The sequence below is a fragment of the Anoplopoma fimbria genome, chromosome 14 (genome assembly GCF_027596085.1).
Source record: "Anoplopoma fimbria isolate UVic2021 breed Golden Eagle Sablefish chromosome 14, Afim_UVic_2022, whole genome shotgun sequence".
NCBI classification, from domain to species: domain Eukaryota; kingdom Metazoa; phylum Chordata; class Actinopteri; order Perciformes; family Anoplopomatidae; genus Anoplopoma; species Anoplopoma fimbria.
The window spans coordinates 11352157-11377183 of record NC_072462.1 but is presented as its reverse complement, the minus strand read 5'-3'; the positions used below and the strand labels follow the sequence as shown (position 1 = coordinate 11377183).

Sequence of the window (25027 nt, the reverse complement as noted above, 5' to 3'; positions counted from 1 at the left end):
ATAACTCAAATGTTCAGTGTTAATGTCTCCATATCTCCTTAAGCAAACAAAGCAGCAGAAATTAAACTGGGAGTTTACTGGATTAAATATTACTTTTACTAAATGTGTGTGCAGTTACATAAATGCAGAAAGGATTCTATTTTCCCACGATGGCGTCCTCATGTCCCACACAAAGGACATAGAGAGAAAGGAAAAACATGGTCCCTGTTATTGAATGAGACAAGACATTCCACAGTTGAGATAGGGAGAAACTTTTTTCTGGCTCTCAGGAGGATGCAGGGAACAAAAATAAAAGCACTTGATAAGCAGATGCCAAGTGTTGTTCTCTTTTTAATTTCCAACAACCAACACCTGGCTGGTACACTTCCAGACGAGACAACGGACACAGTGTATTTACAGTGAATCCCATGTACATTTCATGTCTTCACATGTACAAACATTTAATCCATGTACAATATTTACACCACTGAGTCAGTGTCACTGCTGCTGGAATAACTGAGCCGGGTGCAGTCATCAGTTAAATAACTGCGAGTGTTCACATGCACACTAACGTCCTGCTTGGACATCTGGGTTTTGGAGTATTCGCTCGTACAAACATTGTATTTTGGCTGCAGAAAACTCATCCTGGTTTATACAAAAAACACTGGTAAAAGAAACTGGTGAAAGAGCAAAATCGCAACTTTGTATTCATGGTCATTATGGAAAACTTAAAATAAAGAAAGAGGTAATAAGATTAGAAAATACTCCAAAATAATGACCAGTTTCCCTTTGTTTCATCATCATCATGTTTTAACGATGACCAAAGATAAAATAGACTCATATACTAGTGTGCATGTAAACAGACTCAGGTGTGAATAACAGAAGAAAGGAACTTATTTGTTCGTCCCGGGGAATTGAACCCCCAACCCCTACTGCCTTGGTGCCGCTGAGCTCTGCAGGACTGACAACCAAAAGACAACCCTCATATCAACCACAACAAACGAGCCGATCCAACATCCCACTTATATACAAACCATATAATATAATTTGCATGTGCATTTACATTTCAAGCTAATAAAGTAAATAACTATATGTGCGCTCTGTGTCGGTTATATTCTGCTAAACTCTTCAGCATTTCTCCCTGATTCCTCTCTAAAGCTCTTGTAGAAATCTCCGTCTGATGCTTCAAGTATAAGTTCATTCTCAGGAATATCACTGCTGATGGGGGGAAAAACCTCATGTGTGCAACAAATACCCTCATTACATCCTAAGCACACAGATGACCAGCTGATCTGGAAGTTTACCGAGGTCTGAAACTTCGGAGCCAGACGCACCGTCGTTTTGAAACACATCCGTGGTGTCCTGCTGCCTGCTAAGTGGCATCTATAATCCTACATTCTGGAGAGGCACTAGATGGCAGCAGGACGCCACAAGGAAAGCTGAGTAATGCGTTACATAACCAGTAGTCATGGTTTTACAATACTGGATGATGCACTGGTTGTACAAACTACATATGATGACTTTTAAACAAAGTACTGGTGAGCTAAGAGCAACTTTGTGTCATAGTGCCTCCAAATGTTGTGTGTAAAATACCAACTGCTCTCCCTCCCAACTCGTTACATACTGACATTTGGTCATGACCACTTGGCGTCACTTTTAATCCATCGTCAAAATAGTTGGCGAATAATAGAGGACAACTGATCGATTCACTGTTGCAGTTCTATACTTCACGTAAAGTACTTAGGTAACTTAAAATAAGTCAACGGTTTTGGTATCACACGTGACACGAACAGCGGTCTCCAGGGTGAGAGTCCTCTGTTTGTTTGACTCATACATCCACCCCAACTTCCTCCTGGACTTTGGATAGGTTTACAATTGTGTTACACCGAAGGCCATGACTAAACGTCGGTATTTGACGAGCTGGGAATGAGACAGGGCTGAAAATACAGCATGGTCACACAACATTTGGTGTCACTATGAGAATCCATCGGTGACCTGGATCTTAAATATTATCATTAAATATTAAAAAATGTACGACAGTTCCACCTGTTGTCCAATAAGCACCAATACACAAACATTGTTAACATCTAAAGAATCCTGAATTAATAGGAAAAAACGTGTTACAGAAACAGCTACTGCTGCATGAAATCTGAGAATCTATTGTGTCTTACTAGGTTCTAACTGGCAAATTTCAGTTCTTATTATAAATACAAATATTGTAAATACAAACAATATAGTTCCAACACTGTTGATGTTCAGACAGCTAAAGCAAAAGTTGCAGCTGTGAGGTTTTTCCCACTGCTAGCAGCATTCATAAAGTGACTGTGATATCAAAAATAAACGAAACGTGATACAAGTTGAGGAAATGCAGGTTGAGTGAGATAAAAAAAAAAAAAAATTAGGCTGATCTGAGGTAGAGTGACAAAAACGGGGACGAGGACCAGTGAAAGTACAGGTAAAATCTACCCGGGGAGGTGATCTGTTATATAGAGAAATTCAAATTAAAGAGGAAACTTGGCCGTGAAAATTGATACTCTGAGGCGTCGGGTTTCTTGCGGCTGACTCATCTCTCAGCTCGTCACATTCGTACCTTGATAGCGATCGATAGCTCTTAGCAGGTAAAGATACTGTACACTTAAAAAGAATAAAAATCCCTTAACCCCACCAAAAACAAACTGTAAATAAAAACTTCAAAAGAAAAAAAAGAGTATAAATCAACACTGATGGTTTTTGGCTGCTGTAAATACGTTGCAGACATGTTTCATTTTGTACAATAACCAATAAGAACTAAACCACAGCATTAAAATACGGCTTCAAAATGATACAGCTGAAGGTAAAAAACACCTTTTCTTGTTTATCACAAAAAAATAACAATCAATGACTTCAAGCTTAAAGATGAACGATAACCCTTCTGTGAAAACCTCAAATTTATGTGGGCGTGTCCCAAACCTGGCCAGACCTGTCGTTATTCCCTCCGCTTGTCAATCAATCGATGGTTTCCCTTTGAACTGTGCTGTCCCTGGCGGCCCCCATCGTCTCTTCTGTCAAATTGCAGGGAGACATCTTATTAGCAGCTCTTTGCTCCCGTCCTCTTGTGAAAGAAACATCCTCATTGGTCGCTCACAAGATGTTACATCCTTGGCTACTTGTCGCTGAAGTAGCACCGCCTCCTGGCTATGAAAACAAAAGCCATCGGAGCTTCCTTGCTGCCGATCGCCATCTTCTGACAAAAATAAAGTACACTTAGTTCTGCCCTGCAGCAAAGAAAATGAGTCACTGGTTCAGCACGGAATGTTGATCTGTCGAGCCGCGACGGAAGACCTGCCCTCCATCAAACGATGCTGTCCTGCAGCAGCGGCTCGAAGTCCTCGTCGCTGGCGGTGGGCTGGGCCTCCTCATCGCTGCCCGGGAGGGGCGTGTTGATGTGGACGCCGGCCAGCGAGGACATGGACTCTTTGCTGTCCAGCTGGGGCTTGTCGCTGAGGGACAGCTGGGAGGGGGAGGAGGACGAGGAGCGGGTGGGTTTCTCGGGGATGAAGAGGGCGACGATGAAGGCGAAGACCACGCTGCACGCCCCCAACAGGAAAGGTGGGCCGGGGATAAGGCCTCGCTGAGAGAGAGAGAGAGAGAGAGAGAGAGAGAGAAACAAAGATCTTTTTTTTTCTCCATCTCATCTGGAGCACAGCTGACTAAAGCACATCGCTCTATTTCTCTTAAATCCATGGTCTTTAAATGTTTCATACCTCAGTGGGACTTTGCACAGGAAGGGGGTCCACGTTGAATTCTCCCTCGATGGGGTCCAAGGTGTTGAGCTCCACATTGAAGAGGAAGAAGATGAATCCGTATAAAGCCGGACCCAGACCGTTACACAGACCTCTGATCCCTGTGATCATGCCCTGGACCACACCTGAAAGGGGAGGATATAATGATGTATCTTTAGCTGCCAGAGGATTTATTTCACTGCCTGGTTTAGTAAAACAAACTTCTATCAAATAAATCCATAGTAACACACTGACCTATTGATCAGATGAGGGGAGGAGAGGGGAGGGGAGGAGAGAAGGAAGAGGACAAAAAGAGGAGGAGAGGGGAGAGGAAAGGATAGGAGCTAAGAAAGTAGAGGAGAATAGGGGGAGGAGAGGTGGAGAAGAGATGAGGGGAGGGGAGATGAGAGAAGGAGAGAACATTAAAGGAGGGGAGAGAAAGTAGAGGAGAAATAGAGGAGGAAAGGAGTAGAGGAGGACAGAAGAGGGTAAAGGTGTGATTTTCTTGTCACCTTGTTTATCAGGATCAGCAGACTGTGACACCAGAGCAGAGACAGCTGGGAAGGTGATGGAGGACATCGCTGCTACAGCACCAGCTGCCCACATCATCCTGTTAACACACACACACACACACACACACACACACACACACACACACACACACACACACACACACACACACACACACACACACACACACACACACACACACACACACACACACACACACACACACACACACACACACACACACCAAACTTAATTAGCTAGCTAAACCTGATAAAAAATCTGTAGCAACACTCGTCATATCATATATCAAAATAGATGTTCATCAGCTAGAACAAGCTGCTTTTGTCTTCGTCCGTCTAAAAACAATAAAGAACTCGTTTTCAAAAATCACTATAGATATTGAGTGGTAGTCAAGCGGAAACCTCCGGTGCTGACAAATGTAGACGTTCCGATTGTGTAGAAGTCTATGAGAAAATGACTCTACTTTTCACTTGATTTATTCCCTCAGTAAACCTTGTAAACATGAGTTTATGGTCTCAATCTCTAGTTTCAAGTCTTCAATACAGCATGATGTTCATTTAGTAAATGATGATCAATTTAGAGTCAAATAGACCATAAAGTGGAGTATGCTTTAGTGCAGACATTGACAGGTCTCTACCCCACCAGAGCTGTATACGTCGTCTCTTTGTCACTCCTCCACATTCCAAATATGGTTATTTCTGTTAATCGGTTGCAAAAAAACAACAACATGGCGACGGTCCTAATCCAATATGGCAGCGCGAAATCGCCGAACCCGACTCTTCAAATCGGCGGTGCACAAACCAATGATTGCATAACTGTGACTGCGTCCACTTCTTATATACAGTCTATGCTTTTAACAACTAAAAATAACAAAAAAACACTCAGCTCATTTTACCTGAATTATACACCCACCACCCGCAGGGATAGGCAGTGGGGTCGGGTGCTATGTGAGCCGGGCGGCAGGCTGGGGCGGGAACCTGGGCGTGCTGACCCCCGGCATCACAGAATAGCTCTAGGGACGTGGAATGTCACCTCTCTGATGGGGAAGGAACCGGAGTTAGTGCGGGAGGTGGAGTGGTACCAACTAGATATAATTTGGTTCACCTCCACGCATAGCACTGGTTCTGGAACCAAACTCTTGGAGAGGGGCTGGACTTTATCCTTTTCCAGAGTTGGCCAGGGTGAGAGGCGCCGGGCAAGTGTGGGGATACTCACAAGCCCCCGGCTGAGCGCCGCTGTTTTGGAGTTTTCCCCGGAGAACGAGAGGGTCCCCTCCCTGCGACTGTGAGTACCAGTACCAGAACACCCTAGGCCAAAGGTCTATGATCGACTTTGAAGTTGTATACTCTTGGACACTCGGGTGAAGAGAGGAGCAGAGCTGTCAACTGATCACCACCTGGTGGTGAGTTGGATCAGGTGGCGGGGAGGCTGCCGGACAGACCCGGTAAACCCAAACGTGTGGTGAGGGTGAACTGGGAACATCTGGCTGAGGACCCTGTCCGCGAGGTCTTCAACTCCCACCTCTGGAAGAATTTTTCATGCATCCCGGGGGAGGCTGGGGACATGGAATCCGAGTGGGCCATGTTCAAATCCTCCATTGTGGAAGCTGCTGCTAGGAGCTGTGGTCGGAAGGCGATCGGTGACTGTCGTGGTGGCAATCTGAGAACCCGCTGGTGGACACCAGCGGTGAAGGAGGCCGTCAGACTGAAGAAGGAGGCCTTTCAGGCTTGGCTGGCCCAGGGGTCTCCTGAATCAGCAGACAGGTTGACCAGAAGGGCTGCAGCTGCGACAGTTGCCGAGGCAAAAACCCGGGTGTGGGAGGAGTTTGGGGAGGCCATGGAGAAGGACTTTCGACTGGCCTCAAGGAAGTTCTGGCAGACCGTGAGACGACTCAGAAAGGGGAAGCAGGGCTTCCAACACATCCTCTGTGGAAGAGGCAGAGTCTGAAGACTCAGGGGAAGATTTGTCCATGTGCCTGGCAGAGGTCGCTTAGGTAGTCAAAAAGCTCTTTTCAGTGTTGCGTGGAAGTCGGGTACAGTGCCTGTTGAGTGGCAGTGCATGGTAGACTTTGAAGTTGTGTCATCAGTATGTCATGGCCTCCACCAGGGCTGTCCCTTGTCACTAATCCTGTTTGTGATTTTCATAGACAGGATTTCAAGGCGCAACCGGGGGAGGAGAGTGTCCAGTTTGCATCCCTGCTTTTTGCGGATGATTTGGTTCTGTTGGCTCCTTCAGAACGTGACCTTCAGCACACACTGGGGCGGTTTGAAGCCGAGTTTGAAGCCGACCCGGCCCCGGATAAGCGGAAGACGATGGATGGATGGATATACACCTTTTCACCAGCAATGAACGAACATGTCAATCAACAAAAACATCACTTTCCAAGTATGATTGTCTGGTCTGGGCCAATAAACAATGTTAATGATTTTAGGTAGCTATACTAATCATGACGTATTCCTAACCATTTCCACTATTTTAATATACAACCAGCTCTATTGGAGCTATTAGCAGGTGTTTAGCATCAGAATTTACCATGGCTCTGATCCGAAGCCATACCAGGCCAGCTGGAGGATCTGGAATCCCAAACCCAACAGAACGGTGTTTTTGTTACCCAGAGTCCTCATCAGCAGTGTGAGGAGGAGAGTCTGAGGAGGGAGAGGAACGTTTATTATTTTGTAAAAGCCTTGTACTTATATAAGAAACATGTATAATTCATTACGAAGCAATAAAAGCGGTGCTAGTATGAGCACATGTGATGACACTTTTCATTTAAGCAGTCACATATTATATAATAATAATGAAGCCTTTATTAGTCCCACAATGGGGAAATTACAATTCTCTGCATTTAACCCATCCCGGAGGAGCAGTGGGCTGCTAAGAAGCGCCCAGGGAGCAACTTTTGGGGTTAGGTCTCTCGCTCAAGGACACCTCGGCATGCTGAGTGTAGAGGGGTTCGAACTACCAACCTTGTGGTTGCAGGACGAGCGCTCTACCTCGTGTGCCACAGCCACTCTAATATATATTCATCTTAAACAACCAGATCCCAAGCTCATGTGTTTGTGTAAATTCATGATAGTTTTTATTTCTGGTATCTAAACTGCTTAAGTGCAGAAGTTAACAAATACTAATAAGGACCAGCCCTGATTTGTATTTATATCACATGGAACCAAAGACAGATGCTAGTAGAATTGGAATGTGTCGAATGAAGATGCACATATTATATCGCTACATGTAAGTAAAGGTATGACACTATAAATGCACAGTGTAAATAAGACTTATGTGTAAACGTGGTTTATCCTATTCACTCTCTGCTGTGTGTGTGTGTGTGTGTGTGTGTGTGTGTGTGTGTGTGTGTGTGTGTGTGTGTGTGTGTGTGTGTGTGTGTGTGTGTGTGTTACCTGTGCTACGATGGACAGAATGCCCACCACTCCAATAAACACAGCGATGGTTGTGGAGGAGAAATTTATGACCTGGGGGGACAGACAGACATTTTTATGTTTGTTACTTTCTGAAGAGCCCAATGTTAAACTTACTTGCACACAAAACAACAAAGTTAAACATACTCTTTCTGCCATACACACTGACATTTTAACGTATGTTTAAAGGACGTCAAAGACAACAAGGCATGCAGTGTTGAAGTTGGTGCAATTTGGACAAACATGTCGTTAAACTTTAATAAACTTCGCCACAGCAGCGCTGCACGCAGCAATACCGGGGGCCGTTCCAAACAGGGACGCACTTTGAACCGCCACTCCCCAAAGCTGAACTACACTAGTTGACAAAATACATCTGGACGTCATTAAAAGTGCACTGCAACATGTATAACAAGGCCTGGTTGGTTTGTTGTAGAGCCAGTGGCCAACAAGATGGTGTCATAAGCATTAAAATGGACGTGGCAATGGTCAGCTGAAAAATAAACAAGGTTTATCTATAGACTGTAAAGCAGGGGGTCTAACATTGATCCCTGGAGACTTGATATAAAACCATTGGCAACAAAAGTCTGAGCTTTACCAGGAAGATGATTTCAACCAGCTGAGTTATCAAAACTAACTTTAACATAATGTTATGGGAGTCTGTTACAGCAGAGCTGTTTTCCATATTGAGGGAGGTTTGCCGGAGGTTGAAAAGGCGTTTTAAAATGTGTACACTGAAGTAAAAAATTGTCCTTACCGGGCAACTTTCTCATGTTTAAGTTTATCAACGCATTATATCTCTCAGTAAGTATTTGACACCTCTTAATTAAGTTAAAATGTCAGCTTTTGTTGACGTTATGTCCCCTTATTTGGTGCGAACAGACAAGGCAAATCCCACAAAAATCTAAAATTTCCCACACATTCACTATAAAAAAGCTGTTTCAGTAACAACAGCATTAATATCATTAGTACTTTCAGTAATGCTAGTGTTCTTAAGAAAACACTGCATTAGGCAGCAGAGTGTCTCACCTGTCTCAGGTAGAGGAAGAAGCTGGAGTACTGTCCGGCCTCCGGCAGGTAAGACAGGAATACAGTGATGCAGATCAGTAAGACTGTCGGGTCCTGACCCACCTTCCTCAGAGACTGAAGTAGAGACAGACAGAGAGATGGAGAGGAGGACAGAGAGACAGGAAATACAGTTAACTCAAAGAGTCAATGGTAAACTCTGTGAAATGCATTCAACTAATATCCAATATTTCATTTTAATATATATGATTGATATACTTTAGCCAAAAAGACACCAAATTAACCAATCAGATACTGCATTGGGAGTTATTGGTTACTGACAGTGAAGGGGTCAGCCTGCTCCCAGGATATGGGCGCCCCCCAGGTGTTGAGCCTCATCTTGTCTGGCAGAGACTCGGGCACGGCCAGCAGGATGAAGCAGATGTCAGCCAGGGCGATCAGCGTGGCCACCAGGACCACCAGGTTGTCCCCGTACCAGGCCGACAGGTACGCCCCGATGGCCGGACTCGTCACCAGGCTGGCCGCGAAAGTAGCCGACACCTAGGGGAGGAGAGGGGAGACAAAGACGATGGATTTTTTAAGGTCGTAAAACCCAGTAGAAGCTGCACTTAATTTGTTGAAGCCAAGGAAGCGAAGCTCCAGGGAGAATTGTTATAGATTTTTTCTGCGATATAGATAAAAATCAATGTCGAAATGGTCTGGAGAAAATGTTATTTAAATAATGGCAGAGGATACTGAAAACTAATATGTAATACGAGCCAGTTCATCCATAACACCAGGCCGTCCCACTGAGTAGTTTAGGTAAACACATTGTCTAATCTGGTCGATCAAAAAAGAGTTTAAATAGCCATCCTAGCAGCTATATAAGGCAGTGCTTTGAGTTAAACACTAATGTCAGAATGCTAAAATGCTTGTATGTCAATGGCAGTCCGGCCCTGTGTTCCCCCAGCCTTATCTTCCCTCAAAGAAATTTTCAAAACCCTAATGTTTAATGGGTATAATGTTTAGTAGCGATCTTATATTTACCAATAAGCGATGATCACAAAGGCTGTATTCAAAACCGCCTACTACTGAAGAAGGTTATGCGATATAAAGTACACCGCCTGCTGTTTTCGTTATCAGTGAGTAGTGAAAACCAAAAATGAAACTGTTAAATCAATTAATTTTGCAGTATGCAGGCTTCAGCCTTTAAATTAGCTTTTAAAGCACTAGACAAAAACGAATTATTTTATAGGTTCCCCAGGACACGCGGGGTTACCCTGTTAATGTTAAAATGGTGGCAGAAGTAATTTTGTATAATGGTTTACATCATCATCATCATCATCATCATCATCATCATCATCATCATCATTATCTTCTCAAAACGAGGCATGTATGTCTTGTTTTATCTCTTAAATGCAATGTGAATTTTATGTGAATATACTCTTCTTTTTTCTTCTATCTGCACACAGGTTTTGATGTAAGCATAAACTCAAGCATTTTAAAGGGACGTTACTTTATTTAAACTGTGAATTTTGACTAGATGAGATTTAAACACTGTATATTCTTTTGTAATGTTATTGTCTCTCTTCTATACTGTATTTATATTTTAAGATGTGTATATTTTGTTTGACAGCACATAACACGGACTCCTTACCAGACCGTAGGCTGTGCTCCTCTCTCTTTCATCTGTCACATCGGCAACGTAGGCAAAGATGACGGAGAAGGTGACGGAGAAAGCTCCGGACATGGAGATCATGGCGAAGTACCACCTACAGGATCAGAGGGTCAGAGAGAAACTCTTATCAGCTACAGTTTCAGTTTCATCACTGCAAAAGAGAACTTGTACTAGTGTAACTGTCAAACCATGTGAAAAGCTTGATGAAATACAACGTACATTTTTTTCCATGGGTTCATTTGAAGGCTGTTACAGTCTCCTCATCGCTACACTGCACTTAGTTGAATTTTGTTTTATTGATACACCAACTTTTACAGATCAGCCAACATTAACAACAGTTTCTGAGTTGTTTTTAACTATTTCTTCAGCATTTCAAGAAAAAAATGGTTCTCCCAGTTTGGTGTGCAAGAACTGCACTGGCCTGCACAGAGAACTCAACCTCTACCCCAACCAACATCTTCTGGATGAACTGTGAGCTAGACCAAAGCACCTCACTAGCTGTACCCAAAGCTTCTATAGAGGTTTATAAATGTTTGTGGTCATGTTTTATGACATCATCACTTAAAATGTATTTTTTTTTAAATCCACCACTTGAATAAAGTCAATCATCTGATAAAATTATCTTTATTTTTATTAAAGAAACAGTGTGTAGGATTTAGTAGCCTCTAGTGGTGAAGTTGCAGATTGCATCCAACTGGACACCGCCCTGCTCAGCCCTCTATTTTCAAGCGTTTTGAGGAACTACGTGGCTTTCAGGAAATGTAAAAACATGAACGGCTCTCTTTAGAGCCAGTGCTTGGTTTGTCCATTCTGGGCTACTGTAGAAACACGGTGGACTCTGTGAAGAGGGCCTGCTCCCTATGTAGATGTGAAGGGCTCATTCTAACAGTTCTTAGTTTCAGGTGTTTATACACTAACGAAACATAGCTATCTATTTAGAGATCCCGCTAAATTCCACACACAGTTGCTTAAATCAACTTAAATAAACAAATCTAACTCTGCCGTCGCCAACTTTGTCTTTGACCGTCGCCATCTTGTGGCCTGGTTTTCTCGAGACGAGAGGGCGGTCCCAAGTACAACCGAATGCTGAATGAGACCTTTTTAAGGCAACCAATATGTTACGATTAACTTTCATGAACTGAAAACACACTGTGAAAGGGTAATAGCTGTAAGACGGAAAAAAACACTGTGATAGCAACCTGTCAATCACAAGGTAGCTTCACCCCTAACTCATCCCCTGCTTTATGGTCTATTTGACTCTAAATGGACCATCATTTACTAAATGAACATCATGCTGTATTGAAGAAGACTTGAAACTACAGATTGAGACCATAAACTCATGTTTACAATGTTTACTGAGGAAATAAATCAAGAGAGAAGTAGAGTCATTTTCTCATAGACTTCTATACAAGCAGAGGAGTCGCCCCCTGATGGACATTAGAAAGAACGCAAGTTAAAGCCACTTCAGCATAAGACCTCTGATGTCCATGTTTATAACACACCTCTATGGCTCTCCATGTGTCTCCCTTGACTTTACTACTGTAGTGTACCTTTATCTCACTCTGACATTATCATGTTTTTCCCAAAAGAGAGAACAGTGAGTCCTACCAGGGGCTGAGCCTCATCAGAGGGATCGGAGCGCAGGTGAAGAAGACGGTGACCAGGAGGAAGGTCCGCCTGCCCCACACGTCCGACAGCGCACCAATCAGAGGAGCAGACATGAACGACAGCAGACCCTTGACATGGAGAGACGGAGTCAGTGGCAAAATAAACAATCCTTGCCAAGTGAAGTGTCTGTCTCTAAAGTGCTATTCAAAATGATATCTACAGTATAAGTAAAAAGAAACTACCAACTAAGTTCTTACCTTCACGCCCTGGATGAGGCCGTTCATCAGGAATGTGTGCTGGGGAAATGTTTCGTGTAAAACCTACGAAGAGAGGCACAACACCGATGATCACTAGAACTAGCAGGTTTTCACAATCAAAACAATTTATTTTTTTTAAAAGGTGAGAAAATAAAATAAATATCTCACTCCATGAGTTAAAAACTGTTTTTTAAATAATCAATTTTCAAGACTCAAGGAGATGAATGTTGATATTCAAAAGACATTCTTTCAGCAGAGCATTCTTTCACTCATTAGAGCTGTGAATTATAAGCCACCTCGAACACGACAGGCATTCTGTTTTTTGATGGGTTTGAACCCAACCCGAGCCCGACAAGAAAATCTACCTTGTGAAATAACCTATGGGCTGCGTTCATGCATTGTTCCGTCGACTAAATAACAAACCCCAGCAGAAATGAACAAGAAGTAGCGTAACACAGACAGTAGGTCCATCATTGTTATTCATCTTCACACTGTATTTCCACCAAAAAGAATTTAAGGCACCATGTCAAGAAGGCCGAACCACACTCTGGACTGAAAACACTATTAAAAAGCAATGATTTAAATCAGGAAATACCTGATCACCAACACTAAAATCTGACCAACATTTAGTGTCAAACTTCAGAACTTGACAGATTCCCGTTCTATTTGCCACAGACACAGTTAAACTAGACATTAATGCCGTCAAAGTGAGACATCGGTGATTCTCTATAAATGTTGCTGCTGACGACATCAAGAATTTTACTCCAATCTCCCCGTTCTCCACGAGAATACTGCTTGAATGTTGACTCATCCCCCCCCTCACTCACACTCACACACACACACACACACACACACACACACACACACACACACACAGTGTTACTCACAGTGAGCATGGGCGTGGTGAGTAATCCCCAGGCGAAGAACTCCAGGAAGATCACCACCACGGCGTGATAAACACTGGGCCGGCCGATGCCCTGCTGGAGCTGAAATACACACAGACACAATCACAATCTTCAATTAAAGGGCCACTTGACCAATGTAACACATGATGATCAGTCTATTATCATGGTTTGAAGATGTTTTTATTTTAATCTGCGAAAAAAATCATCCCGATGACATCACAATGACATCATAATGGTCACCTCTGCTTGGACCTGGAAACTACAAAATGACGGAAAACCCAATGAGGGTGAGGAATTTAAAAGACATTGTTGTTGTTGTTGTTTCCATACAGCTTAAAGAAAGACAGTATCAAACTGAATTATGGGAACTGTAGGATCCAGTATTTGGGGATGCTGACCAAGTCTAGGGATTAAATTCCAGGATTTCTGGCCCTGTACTGCAAAGGTTTTGTCTCTTAAGGGTTCAGCATGAGAGCATAAGAGCCCCTTTAAATAGAAATTATAAATCTTAAACTTAAATCATTAGTTTAGTTTGATTTACTTCCTTCCAGGCCTGCCTTTATATTCAGTTCATTTCTATATAAAATTAAAAGTGGTTACTTGATTTATAGAAATATAGACTTTAACCTTAGAATAATGACACTATATTAGGTCGTACAGGCTATTGGTTATAAAAGAGCAGGTTAGGAAATAAACACATTTTCTAAAATAGTATTAAAGTGGAGCACACCACATGAAATAAATGTCAGCGTACTGACATGGATACACAGGATTTAGTTGTTCATCTGGATATTTTCTATCCACTCACACAAATTCAGACTGTGTGATATTTTAGATAATGAGTTATTCTTTGCCGCTCTCCTGTATCATTTGGAGGAAGATCATTAGTGAGATTAAGATCTCCATTATATCCCGATTTTCTGTTTGCCTTTGACTCCTTCAACACAGCTAACACCATTTATTCTTTATTAATTGCAATTTAATAAATAAATAATACAATGACTTGACTGAATAATGCTGATTTAAAAGGACCGGTGGTGACTGATGAATCTCCTTCTACAACCAAAAGAAGAAATATCAGTGATGCATATGTCATTGCTAGGTGTAATGATAAGGCTAAGTGAAAAGTTGATGGACAGAATATCAGTCACCTCCGATTTATTTTAATGATTAAAATATTAAAATGTTCAGGTTCCAGCTTCTCCAGTGTTGGATGGCAATCATAGCTGAGGTTACGCTGGTAGGCCATGACATAGCTTAGATTAAACTGTAGGCTACAATGCAGCTGAAGTTACGCTCGTAGTCTGTGACGTAGCTGAGATCATGTTGTATACTATGACGTAGCTGATGTTAAGCTGGTAGGCTATGATTTAGCGGAGTTTATGCTGTAGGCTATGATATAACTTAGGTTCCTCTGTAGGCCACCATGTCGCTGAGGTTCAACTGTAGGCCTATTGGGGCATTGTTTGTCTCCTTTTCCTGCCGTCGTATTTGTTAAACCTACGTTCATATAACATTGCCGTTTGCAACGTGTTTTTGAATGCTGTTGCAAACAGCAGCTGGCATTGTGACTGCAGCTCTATGCGACTGTAACCGTGTGCCGGCCGTGGGAACGCCAGGATCCCTGACTGCTGACTGACATTCATTCCTGGGTGTTCATATCTAAACGGCCAGTACAACACCAGCGTGCATCTGTTTAGACCGGTGCAATCAGGGAATCAATTGAATTAGTCAACCTTACCCCCCATTCAATTGAAAACTATTAAAATATTTCTATTAAAATGGAAAAACAAATCTTTGATACTTGCTTTGCAGAAGTTGGAAACAGATTAACTTTTTGCATAAACATGACTTCAATGATGAGTCAATGATTACACTTGTAGCTGATTTAAGAGAATTTAAACAACGATTGAGTCAATCTACTAAAGGTTTCAGCTCTACCTGGTGTTTATGTAGCGTATAGTCCGAGTTTAAATTCAGCTTAGTTTAATATTAGGCGTCTTTATGTTTTTATAATCTTATTTAGTGTCTTCCTTAATTGTCTTTGTAGGGCTGCAACGAACAATTATTTTCATTCATAAATTGTTTCCAATTGATCTACCATTTTTCTATCAATACAAAATCTGATTGATTGTCTAATTGATAACAAAACCAAAAAAAACCATCAAAATTTCCCAAATGTCTTTCCTGTTATATTCAAAATGATAATCAACGGAGAAGAACCAGAGGATGATTTTGCCAAAAGTTGTAACACAATTCGACATATTTGAGTGAAAAAAAAAGGTCATTTAAACAGCACTTCTCTGTTTGAGTTACTTGCAAACTACGTTTTTATTTAAATTCTCAGGGTTTTCTTAAATAAATGATCTTGTTGTCTTTTTTTGGGGGGGGATGTTAAAATGGACGCTGGCGGAGGCCGGGCAGTGCTGGATGTGCAGCCCGCCTCCCCTCGCTGTGTTTCAGGCACAGAGCTGTTACGTAACCGGTGATGGATCCATCTGAGCTGAGCGGTCTGTGGGCCGCAGTAAACCCGCTCTGCCCCCGTGTCCATCCATCACACACACACACACACACACACACACACACAAACCCGCTCTGCCCCCGTGTCACACACACACACACACACACACACACACACACACACACACACACACACACACACACACACACACACACACACACACACACACACACGACAGACACACAGCCATTTTGGACCAGAGCTGCTCGGTTCGGGCTCATTCTTCGCTGTAGTGATCATTTCATTTGATCATCTCTAACATTTAGTCCATTCTTGTGATTTACTCCCAGAGCAACCATTGATAGTGATTATTTTGTTTTGTTGGGCTGCTCTATCTCAAGTGATGCTATTTATGGTTTATTTTTGTATGTGGATTTATAAAGGAGCCATATGTTTTATTATATTATGTCACACGCACACTGAACGTTTTATACTGTGTTTTTTTTCACAGAAATGAAAGCTCATTCTAAATGTATGGAAATAATAACAGGCTTAATAATAATTTAAAAAAAAAAACAACGTACAGGTTGATCATTAATAAAACATGAATACACTGGCGGTCCGTATCACCCACCGCGGCTCCGTCCTTCATGATGATCTTCTTGACGAGCACCACCCGGCCGGTCCCCGCCGGCGGCTCCCCCGGCATCTCTTCACACCTGCCGCGGCCCACGAAGCATCCATGCCGCGTAGATATCCGCGGTTCTCCGGGTGCTTCCAGGATTCGTCCTTATGTAGCCCCAAAGAGGCTGACCCGAGCTGGCGGTAGATGATGATCACTATGACCCGAGCTGGCGGTAGATAGTGATCACTGTGACCCGTGTTGAGGCGGCGGTGTGGTCTCAGGTAGATGATGGTCACTATGACCCGTGTTGAGGTCTCAGTGTCTCCTTTAGACCCGCCGGTCAGTCCGTCAGTCAGCAGCTCGTCTGGTACGCACTCTCTCGCTGCTCACACCATCAAGCTGGACAGGAGCAGGACGGTGTTTCCGCTTTGTGTCGAGATTGTTTTCATATTAAAAGCTTAATTTGTTTTACACGCTTTAACTTATTACGACCAAATTCCATTTTTTTTAAAAATCAATATTATATGAGCATTTTCTAAGATTGATTGTAGGCTATTTATTTTGCAATTTCCCCTCATTATTTCTCTGTGGTAATCAGTTGTTCTTCTGATTCTACCAAAGAGCAGGACGGAGCTTCAGACGCTCATTTGTGCCCACTGCCATCAGACTGTACAACAACAGCAGAGACCAGTCCCATGTGGATATACTGTACATTTTTATTTTTATTCTTATTTCTTATTTTTATTCTATTTTTATTTTATTGTATAATATGTGTATTTATTATCTGTTTCTATGTAGTTGAGCTGCTGCAACACCCGAATCAATAAAGGAATATAATAATAATATATTGAATCTTTGGAAGAACAAACGCCTAAAGTACCCTTAGTAAATTATCAATTTACACCTGGAAATTGATCAGAATTTAAATAAAGAGCATAGTAGCCTACATTAAGTGGTTGTAATATATTATGGGATTTTTAATGGTTTTCTGAACGCATTAAGAGGTTTGTAAAGAGTAAAAATGTGCATGTCATGAACCGATCATAAGTAGACCTACCTAAAACTTTACGTTAAAAATCCCTAACTCATGTTTCAAATGTTTATTTTTAATAATCATTTAACGCATAACATTAAACCTTCCCCTGAAATGTTGCCTTAACTGAAGAGGTCCTTTAAGATCTTATTTAGAGGATTATTTTTTTTGTTTAAAATCGTGCAGATAATTAAAATACATAAAAATAGAATAATAAATTCTGTTAAAAGCACAATAGTCACATATCTGTCAATAGTTAGACTCACGTTTATATGGAGCAAAATGAAGGGATTTATTAGTATTTACTGACTAGAATCGTAACTGGTACTTGATTAATCTACTACTACCTAATAACTTGTATTAACCTTATCCTCCGCTTCCCCTGTTATCGCGACATTAAGATTTATTTTGAAAGTCAAATCGCTCTACTTCCCGTCTGAACTTCAAATGCGGTCCCGGTTTGTTAAAGACGGTTCTAAGCCCGACTGGCCTGCAGAACGGTGGAGAACACATACACGTATAGGTAAGGTCAATGAACGGAATGACAACACCAACGAGCCCCGGGGACCGGCTCGTTATGAATGTTATGAATGTCATGTAAACGGGCAGACAGAACCAGTACCAGAACCAGTACCAGAACCAGTACCAGACCGGAAATAAGATCATGCCCTCACAATAAAAGCGCTACGTATGAAACCAGGCCTAAAATACAAACATGTTTTTTTTGACTGAATACATATTTTAACAAATACGAACCCTATCAAAACACGTCATTAACATTATTTTACTAAGTGTGTGTTTACCAATGTTTTCGAACTATGTTTTATTTTTATTTTGAAAAAGAAGCTGCCTTCCTATCGGAGCTTAACGCACAGTTTATATCACGTGTCGGCGGCTGAGGTTGTGCATGAATAAAACATGAAGAAGAAGAAGAAGAAGAAGAAGAAGAGTGGTGACGGTGGGAACGTGACCGGCCGACTTACATCATCAATCAGAGAATCAGACGCTGAACGAGACGTTTTAAAGATCAGCGGCACGCTCACAGCGTTTGATTCTTTCAGTTTCCTGTTTCTTTATCTGTTCATTGACAATAAGATTTATATTATAGTGATGTCACCTTTTCTAAACCTCTTCTTAGTCCTTATGAGGTCACAGAAGAGGCAAGCATACATTGGAAATGAAAACAAGGTCATATATGTTTTTAAAAGTCTGGGTGGGAAATAAAGCCCCTGCTATTTACATTTACAGTGCCTTAGTCTACCCAGAGAGAACCACAGATACTAATAGGCTAATAATAATAATATATATTATTATATTATAATATTAATTATAAAAGGATTAAAGTGCTGTGAATAGGGAGACAGCCATATGAGTAGTAATTAAAAGCCTTAGAGGCAGTAATGAGGTGTAATTATAATTGAATAAACAAATCGGATGTGAGTGTCAACAGATGAGAGCAACACAGTGTCAATGTTTACAGTCCACATGAGATGAATGTGCTAAGGGGTGTCATTCATTAGATCTGTTAAAAAATGATTAACCATCCATCCATCCATTATCTTTAAACACTTGTTTTTATATTTTAAGTCTTCCAAAGACCACTATTCACAGCTTCTGTTTCTCCAAATAAACCTTTGGAGCGTAATTTATTGGCACATACTGGAAAGCGTCTTCCTTCCCTTGCTGTGAACTCCAAGAACAGGTGGGATTCAATTTGTTATATTGTAGCAATTTGTATTTAGGCTTCCCACACTCAAAAGGCAAAGGTTAAAACAGTTTCATTTGTTGTAGATGTGCCAATTCCGCGGGGTCTTTCAGTCTGTAAGAATTCTGATGGTCCAGGTGGAATTCAATGATGACAGCATAATACTGCTGAAAGGAAAACAGCAATATAATGTGAGGATTTAAAAAAATCGTTCCTCAACATGTTTCTCTTGTAGATTTAGGATTTTAAAAACAGTGCTACAGGCTTCTGTAGCCCCGACCACAGACAAACAATTTTTTTTAGACTGACTTTGAATCCTTCGAAGCCTTGGTATATTTTCTGTTAAGGACAGTCGCATGAACATGAGCTGACGTTGATTAGAGACGAGGAAATGTTTTTATCTTTTATAATCCGTGCAGATTTCACCGGCGGCAACCTCGGGTTCTACTGAGTGAAGCCAAATCGGAAGTGTCTTAAAACGTGCATTTTCTCTATTAACCACCGGGGGGCGACTTCTCTGGTTGCAAAAACAAGTCAGAATGTATAGAAGTCTATGAGAAAATGACTCTAATTCTCACTTGATTTAGTAAACATTGTAAACATGAGTTTATGGTCTCAATTGCTAGTTGTTGTTTTTTTCTTCTGTCAATGCAACAACGACAGGAACCAAGATCGGTTTTCCTCTTTTCTCAGTGTTCTCCCATGTCCTATTAAATGCTGACCTGCTCCGGTGGGCAATGTGTTCGTACGCGTTGCTGGGCAACAGGGTACCTGCAGAGGAAAGTGTATGCTGTTACCTGTAAGCTGAGACTCAGAGGACAGCTGTTGGACTGTGAGCTGAGACTCCTCTGTGGCTCAGTGCAGATTCAATGAAACAACGACAATAACAACTAGAAAAGCAAGAAGTTAAACCAAAAAGATGGCACTAGCCAGCGGTCACTGGCTGGAGAAAGAGGGGAGGGGGGAGGCCCCAAGTCCCAGGTGGGTCTCAATATTTTCAAACTTTATGACAGTCTGAAACCAGAAAGACGATTCATCTACTCTGGAGGATTGTTTTGCGCCATGTTATGACACAAATTAATTTAAGGCTTCAAGTGGAGTGGTGTCAAGATGAAACAGAATTTTTTTTTTTTGGGTGATGTTTGCTCATGTTAGATTGACAGACACCTCTGTGTTGTCCAATGTCTTGTGTCACAGACATGGTCACGCTTTAGCTGTGGCAGGAAACGTCGCCTTTCTGTTCGGAGGGGCCTCCAGCATCAACCAAGAGGTGACTGTTTTCATTTTAATTTCCAATTTTTTTTTTTTATTTCATACATGGAATCTGGATGGTAATGGTCTAAATTGTTCTAATTTTTCTAGGAGGACATCACTGTTTACTTCAGGGACTTCTACATGCTAACAGGTACAAATGGAAATGTAGACCTGATCTGGCCCTATTATATATACATAACATTATATAATTATATATACTGTATGAACAGGTTGCTGCTAGGTGGGTTTTGTCTTTTGATATCCTTTGAGTTCTTTGCAGGCACCTCTTGTCACCAATATCACTGATGCTCAGAAGATGGGTACCAATGATTTTCTGAGCCGTTTTAATTACCCGCTCTAGAGCCCCCCTGTTCCTTCCTAAGTTTCCTCGTGAAATACAACAGTTTATGAGCTTTCTTCTCCAGGATTGTGTCTAAAATTAACAGACAGCTCTTTGGTTTTACCGATGTGAGCAGTAGTTTGGTCTACGAGTACCACTCTGCAAGGTTGTTGATTACCTCTCTATATGACGTCTCATCTTGGTTTTTAATGTGGCTGATGGTGGTGTTTTCATCTGCAAACTTCACAACACAGTTTTCATGTCGGGGTAGCAGGAGGTTCAGAAGGTCTGAAAATGATGTTACTTTATCTTGTGCGTAGATTATGTTTAAGGTACCTTGTCAACAAATGTTCACCCTTATGGGTCAAAAACCGACACAGTGCTCTTAAGCTTCAAACTACGATGCTCTTAGTATCCCTCTAGCGTCAGTTTTTGGACGTGTCAGTATATGTTTGTTACACGCATAGTGCCTTTTCAAACTAAACTTCCGTCTTCACAGAAAGTTTAGGTTATGGCCACAAAACTACTCAGTTAGGTTTAATAAAAGAGCGTGGTTTATGTTCAATTTGACTGACTAACAAGCCACGGGACTAGCGACTCTCAGGCACGCCCACTGGCAAGAGTCCTCGGGTTAAATCCAGAACACGCTGTCAAGATATTATATCTCGTCTGGCCTAGGAACACCCCGTCGTCAAAAATAAGAGGGCCCCCCTGTCATATTTGTCAAAATGATTTGATGATCAGGACATTCAACTCCTGATCAAGAAAAAGGAACTTTGAAGATGGCAAAAAAAAATCCTTTGGAGGATAAAATAAAGACCTGAGAAGACATTTATATATTATTAGATTATAGATTTCCAAAGGTTTTTGCACTTTTTCTTCTTGGGTTTCCGCACATAATGTAATTTTTCAACAAATTTCACTAATGACCAATGATTTTGTTGCTGTTTCTAGTTTCTCCTGATGATGTGACGTGGGAGGAGATTCCTCAGAGCGGAGAAGTTCCCTCAGTCAGAGAAGGACACACTCTTTGGTAAACTACAGCAATGACTGAGTTAGCTTTATGTGGGAACTGCAGAAAAAGTGTTTGATTTTCTCCAGTGCACTACACGGTTGAAATGGAATTTCATTGATGACCTGTGGAGGGCAGCAATGTGTATTTGATGCTTCTAATTGCAACTTTAACAAAACTAGGTGGCATACGGTTAGCTTATGTTAACTCATATGCTAAATGGAAAGCATATAGTTAGCTCATATACTTAATGAATAGCGTACAGTTAGGTCATGCGTAATGGATAGCGTACAGTTACCTTGTGTTAGCTCATATGCAAAATGAATAGCATACAGTAGGCTCGGGCTAGGTCATATGCTAGATGGATAGCTTACAGTTAGCTTGGGGTAGCACATATGCTAAATGAATAGTGCACTGTTAGCTAGGATTAGGTCATATACTAAATGGATAGCGTACATGTAGCTTGTGTTAGCTCAGGCATAACCTAAATGGATAGTGATCAATAAACTCATGTTAACTCATATGAGAAATTGATATGGTTCAGCCAGATTGTGCTCCTGAGCTAAGTGAGAGGTATTTATACATATCAAGTAATTGTTCTTTCAATTACTTTAAAATACTTTTCAATTCAGAAAATGAATGCATTAATGGCATACATGTAGTCTTAATAACCCCGGATGTTTAAATTTACAAATCTAATGCTGACTTTCAGTAAGGGCTTCAAATTGGACATAGTAAACTTATTGCCTCAATCATATCAGAGTTTCTTTTGGCCCAAAGCAACGCGGGTGGTAGAACATAATACGCCTGTTTTATTGGCACAAATGGTCTCCATGATTAGCACTTTTAAATGAAACAGCACAATTTTAAAATTCTATAGCAAATTATTTCGCGGACCCCCTGTCAGAGCTCTGTGGACTCCTGGAGGTCCCCTGACGCCACTTTGAGAATCACAGCTTCAGATAAGTCTACTACTGGAGGGCCTGTCATTTAGGACATAATTAGCACTATGCAATAAACAAATATTTGGTAGGTCAACAATAATTAGAGATCCTCAGTCTAAAGTCACGTAGTCTTTAGCCGCCCCCTGCTGCTCATGGTTTCATTAAAGGACCATCACTGTTTTGCTTTATGTTGGCCGAGAGAGCCAAGGCATCCGTACTGTGCAGTACAGCAGTGACAATATATCGTTATAGCTTTATCCTTCTTCCTTTTAAGCGTTGTGAAAGGGAAGCTGTATCTGTTTGGAGGAGCATCCAGCCCCGACGCCACTGAGTGTCTCCCTGGAGTCTACAGCTTTGATATAGGTGAGGATGTTACAGCAGGTGGAGACAAAGGGGGAAGAATCCAGCTTGGTTTGTGCTTATGCTTTGGTTGTTGTTGCTTCAGTGTTACATTAGGGAATAGTAAAAAAAAAAAGCCTAACAACGATGTGATGGTATTTTCATTTTCAGTGTCTCTGACCTGGGATTGCTTAGCAGTCGGAGGCGTGGCCCTCAGAACCCTCAGACACAGCTCTGTTGCCGTGGGAGACAACATCTACGTGTACGGAGGCATTCTGGGTGGGAATCCAACCGACGATCTCATGGTCTTCAACACAGGTCCATACATCATCATCACCATCATAATCTTGATTAAAGAGCCATCGCTCTGGTTGTTAATGCTTTTTTACAGGATGTATAAATATTCCTGGAAACAGCGTTGGTGTGAGTGTCGTTTAGTTTTTGTGTTTTCTCTCTGCTCTGTTTCAGCGTCGCTCACCTGGACGCCGGTAAAAACTAGCGGATCACTGCCTCCTGCCCTGTAAGACGCTTATTATTAGTTTCACAAAGGGGAGGATTCATTACAGGAATGTTTAATAGGATTATATTAAAATGCTGAGGGGTTGTTGCGTATTATCAACACTGATACACACTGACTAAATTTGAGCATTTGTGTGTTTACTGTTTGTGTATGTGTGTAGGTGGGGTCAGAGTTTTGCTCTGGTGGGAGATCAGGTGTTCATGTCCGGAGGTTATGAAGCAGGTGGAGACTTCTGTAAAGACTTCCATGTTCTCAACACAGGTAATAAAACACTGAATCATTAAACACTTGACAATCCCTCAGATCTTTTTTCTATATGTTTCTATTAGTTCAGGTATCACTACATCTGCCGGTTAGAATTAAAGTCTATTCTAAACATCTAACGATTATACTTCGAAGTACAATTTTTTTATGATAGGAAATCAATGCTAATTAAAAATGTACAGTTTATTTTAAAAGTAGAATTTCAATGGAATATAATATATAATGTAATGAATGATGTGATTTCGATTCATTGTAGGCAGTCTTGGCCTTCCATACAAAGTGTAGTTCATTAAAGTTTTGACATGAAACAGTCTGACTTGTGATCTCCTCAGATCATACACTGACTGTTGAGTTTCACCCGTTTTTTTTAGAGAACCTGCAGTGGCAGAAGTGGGAGGTGAAGGGAGAATCACCTGCAGCCTGCATTGGACAATCACTGACTGCTCACCATGATAAAGTACATTCACACACACTAACTCGCACGCACGCACGCACGCACGCACGCACGCACGCACGCACGCACGCACACGCACACACACACACACACACACACACACACACACACAGTATTGTAGTTCCAATACATTTTACTGGTAATACATGAATGTGGCAGTGCTTTCAGACAGTGAGTTGTTTCCGCAGCAGCAAGGAGAGGGAGGGGGGACGCATTCGGAATTCATGACGGTTAAACTTTTTCAGCTTGCCAACATGGCTCGCTGTGTTACCATGGCAACTGCAGAAACTACAGCAGGGGAAAGGGTACAGGAGCTGATTGTACTAGTATCTGAGCTTCCTGAATGATTCACCTCTTCAGAGTATGAACAATAATCAGAGCTCCCCCAGCAACCTGGCCCGGATAAATGGAATAGATAATGGATGGATGGATGGAGCGCTGGAGCAACATCATGCTCAAAGTCTAAATACCTGGTCTGAGCGAATAAACATTGATGATACTAGTTAGCAAAACCTACTAAAGTAAAGCTACTACGAAGGAACATTCATTTTGTGTTGATTTTGGCGTTCCCTGTGGACAGTGTTTCAGAGCACCAGACTCCCTTTGGAAAACCTCTCATTTTACTGCAGCGGGGTCTGACAGTCTGCCCCGCTCAGTCTTGGTTCTGGTTCTCCCATGCCTCCCTTTCCTCAAGAGGGCCCAGCAATACGGCCTGGGACTCGAGCATCGTGGCGTCGGCTCACAGTGGCCGGAGGAGGAGACGCTGCTGCTGCCGGTTGCAGAGTTCTCCACTTCCAGCCGGATCTCCAACTGCAAGTTGAAGGTGGCGGTGAAGCTGGATCTGGGTCTTTCCGCAAGGGTTTGGTCGCTGCTGGAGTCCCCCGCTAGAGTCTGAGCTGAAAGAGCTTCTGGTGGAGAATCGTTTCGTCTGATGTTGAA

The 25027-nt window shown here is 41.9% G+C and overlaps 2 protein-coding genes across 2 annotated transcripts; one reads left to right on the top strand and one right to left on the bottom strand.

Moving 5' to 3' along the window:
• Positions 1–2734: 2734 nt before the first annotated feature.
• mfsd14ba (major facilitator superfamily domain containing 14Ba) lies at positions 2735–16613 on the bottom strand. Its single transcript, XM_054612193.1, has 12 exons — positions 16233–16613; positions 13120–13218; positions 12233–12295; positions 11976–12103; positions 10347–10461; positions 9032–9250; positions 8714–8827; positions 7670–7741; positions 6804–6916; positions 4253–4350; positions 3723–3886; positions 2735–3589 (listed from the first exon to the last, which is right to left on the bottom strand). Exons 1-12 carry the CDS (start codon positions 16305–16307, stop codon positions 3311–3313), a joined length of 1539 nt encoding a protein of 512 aa, XP_054468168.1. The 5' UTR covers positions 16308–16613; the 3' UTR covers positions 2735–3310.
• A 3267-nt stretch (positions 16614–19880) lies between these two features.
• Positions 19881–24983, top strand: zmp:0000001301 (uncharacterized). Its single transcript, XM_054613056.1, has 10 exons — positions 19881–19942; positions 20159–20231; positions 20324–20366; positions 21510–21588; positions 22786–22874; positions 23022–23168; positions 23319–23370; positions 23531–23631; positions 24006–24091; positions 24783–24983. The coding sequence occupies exons 1-10, from the start codon at positions 19881–19883 to the stop codon at positions 24981–24983; spliced, it is 933 nt and encodes a 310-aa protein (XP_054469031.1).
• The last annotated feature ends 44 nt before the right edge of the window (positions 24984–25027 follow it).